The sequence below is a fragment of the Halyomorpha halys genome, unplaced genomic scaffold (genome assembly GCF_000696795.3).
Source record: "Halyomorpha halys isolate HHAL.00 unplaced genomic scaffold, Hhal_1.1 Scaffold783.1, whole genome shotgun sequence".
NCBI classification, from domain to species: Eukaryota; Metazoa; Arthropoda; class Insecta; order Hemiptera; family Pentatomidae; genus Halyomorpha; species Halyomorpha halys.
In genome coordinates this window covers 279,325-282,218 of record NW_027110563.1, presented here as the reverse complement: position 1 = coordinate 282,218, position 2,894 = coordinate 279,325, and the positions used below count along the sequence as shown (strand labels likewise).

At 34.3% G+C, this 2,894-nt stretch overlaps 1 protein-coding gene across 5 annotated transcripts in view; it reads left to right on the top strand.

The window, feature by feature from the left end:
* Tnks (tankyrase) overlaps nucleotides 1-2,894 on the top strand; it is a 35,433-nt gene that overhangs the window by 22,373 nt on the left and 10,166 nt on the right. For all 5 annotated transcript variants that reach the window (XR_001343956.1, XM_014429295.3, XM_014429298.3 and 2 more), the window contains 3 exons: nucleotides 151-383; nucleotides 1,544-1,842; nucleotides 1,930-2,090. Coding sequence is in view for 4 of the 5 variants with exons in the window: in XM_014429295.3 (XP_014284781.1) it covers nucleotides 151-383; nucleotides 1,544-1,842; nucleotides 1,930-2,090 (693 nt within the window). In the remaining variant the exon portion in view is untranslated. The remainder of the gene's footprint in view (nucleotides 1-150; nucleotides 384-1,543; nucleotides 1,843-1,929; nucleotides 2,091-2,894) is intronic.

The window sequence follows — 2,894 nt, the reverse complement described above, 5'->3', positions numbered from 1 at the left end:
CGTTGAAAATCTTTTGATTATATCGCACTAGTATTTCTAAAGTGACACAACTCAAAATTCAAGACAACTGACAATGTGACACTCTTGCCTATGGATATATTATTTACTTATTATTTTTTTTATTTGAATTGTCTGACTATTGGATCATAGCTGGTTACAATAACGTTGAGGTAGCAGAATTCCTCCTAGAGAACGGTGCTGACGTAAATGCTCAAGACAAAGGAGGGCTGATTCCGTTACACAACGCCTCCTCATATGGTCACCTTGATATAGCTGCCCTCTTAATTAAATACAATACTGTCGTTAATGCAACTGACAAGTGGGGCTTCACTCCCCTTCACGAGGCGGCTCAAAAAGGTCGAACACAGCTTTCTGCACTACTGGTAAATTATATAATTATGTTACAGCTAAATAAATACTGCTCGAGATTTGGAGTGGTACACGCGTAAAATTCATGATATTGTTTACTAATCTACACATCCAACATTCTCCCTATTGACACAATATTTCTACAAAGTGTGAACATTAAATCAGAGAAAGAATAATGGATAAAAGAAATTAATTTCAAAGATGAATTAAAAAAAAACCTTTAACTTATGTATTAGCCATGTATTATGTTTATTCTATGCATTAGCCATGTTGAAATTTTGTTACGTAACCTGACATTGTATCTAACCTGATTTGTATTAATACGAGTGGCAGTTTTCATCTATACTAACGATTTTCACAGAACTTCCTACTTTTTTGCCCCCATACTTATGTGAGGTTACATTCTTGGGAAAGTTATTCACATTGATTCCTGTTTGACCAAAAGTAAATACATATCGTCTAATCCACTTATTTTATTATAGCTCTGTCTTTTTGTCTTTAATTATTGTTTAAACTGTGCTTCTCAGTAAAATTAATTTTTTACTGGTTTCAGTTTTTGATAAACCTTCATCACTTAATTTTAAAATTAATAAATGGCCTGCTGTTTTCGAGATACCTTATATGGACAATTTTTATTACACATTTTCATTTTTAAAATACTTAGCAGATATCACTCTTAACAAGGGCTGTAAAAAATCGAAGAACTAGCATTAAAAAGTGATAAAAGAATGAGTTTTGTTGAAGTATTTTTGCATTATAAACTCGTAGTGTTCACTCATATTGGATGTGATTGTGTTTCCATCAAAGTACTAACTGAATTTATGTCTGTTTTGGATGATTGAACACATTTCTTTCTCACTCAGTTCTTTTTTAAATTAATTTAATAGCCTTATATTTTATTTAAAAAATCTTTTTACTACTTTGGTAAAAAAAATTCAATTTTTTTAAAGCGTAAAATGGGTTATTGTACTAATTGATTAGCAATGTAATTAACTTTGAAACGACTTTTAAGGAAGGAGGTAACATAAAACAGGGACTGCCTTTAGTTTTAATCATAATAAATAGTGAATAAGTAGATAAGTAAACAATGTCATGATTGTTTAAGTGTTGAGTAGTTCCCATTTGGAAGAAGAAAAGTTGTAAAAATATTAATTTGTTTTCTATTGCATCCTAGCTAGCTCACGGTGCCGACCCCATGTTAAAGAACCAAGAGGGTCAGTGCCCCCTTGAGGTAGCCAGTGGGGAGGATGTGCGCTGCTTGCTGGAGGATGCAATGGCTGGACAGCCTCCGGCGACTCAAGGTCCTACGCCCTTGCCATCACCTCCTCTCCCCGCTCCAGAAGATCAATTACTTCTTCCTAGCGGAGCTTCACTTGCCCTTCCCCCACCTTGTTACCACAAGGGCGATGGAGCTGTCTCGCCTGCTAAGTCTGCAGATGACACCATTCATAATCTGGCCTCCTTCCTCACATCGTAAGTATTTGTTCTTATTAATAAATTGATAATACCTTATATTTGAATTAATTAATATGCAGTTTGATTATTTTTTTTTTTTTTTAGTATTGGTTTGGAGCAGCTGATTGAGCCTCTGGAGAGGGAACAGATTACCTTAGATATCCTGGCAGAAATGGGTCATGAAGATTTGAAGCAAGTCGGAGTGACCGCCTACGGCTACCGTCACAAGATCATCAAGGGCATCGAGAAGATTCAACTTTCACCAGGTTCACTTTTACTTATTTATATTAAAATAACATGCAACTAATGGGTGTACGAATAAGTTTCCGCTTTTTCGCTAAAGATATGTCCTGCACCTGACCATGCTTCGAAATCAACAACCAAACAGATATGTATTTGGTGGGGTCAGTTGTGATGTCACGTATTAGAGTTGCTTAAACTGTGACAAACTATTCCTGGAGATCCCCACTGAACACAATTAATGAAATTGAGCCCATCACTCAAGAAAAAACATGTCCATTACTATGTACTCCAGACATGGCAAAATTATTCTGCTAGAGGATAATGCTCACCTGCATGTTGCGGCACCAGTCGTGACCTATTTGGAAACATTTGATTGGAAAGCACTACCCCACCTGCTGTATTCAAAAATACCAAAAATTGGGTCAGTTCGTCATGGACAACCTCAAAAGATAAAGAGTTCTACCGACATGGTATATGCATGCTACCATGAATATGGAAAAAGATATTGACTAGCAATGGAAAATACTTTGAATAAAAGATAATGTACTGTTCTAATACAATATTTTTTTTTATATTAGATATAAAACAGCAGAAACTTATTTGTGCTTATACATATTTTAATAAAAACTCAATATTATTATGTTTTTAAAATAGCCACATATATTGTGTTTCTTTTTATGTTAATCATTTATATTATTTTCAGTACAAATTCAACACTTTTTTATACTCCTTCAATTTTTTTATTACAGTGATCATTCTGAGATAAAACATTTGACATATTACAGTGGTCATTCTGAGCTAAAACATTTGACTTATTACTATGGTCA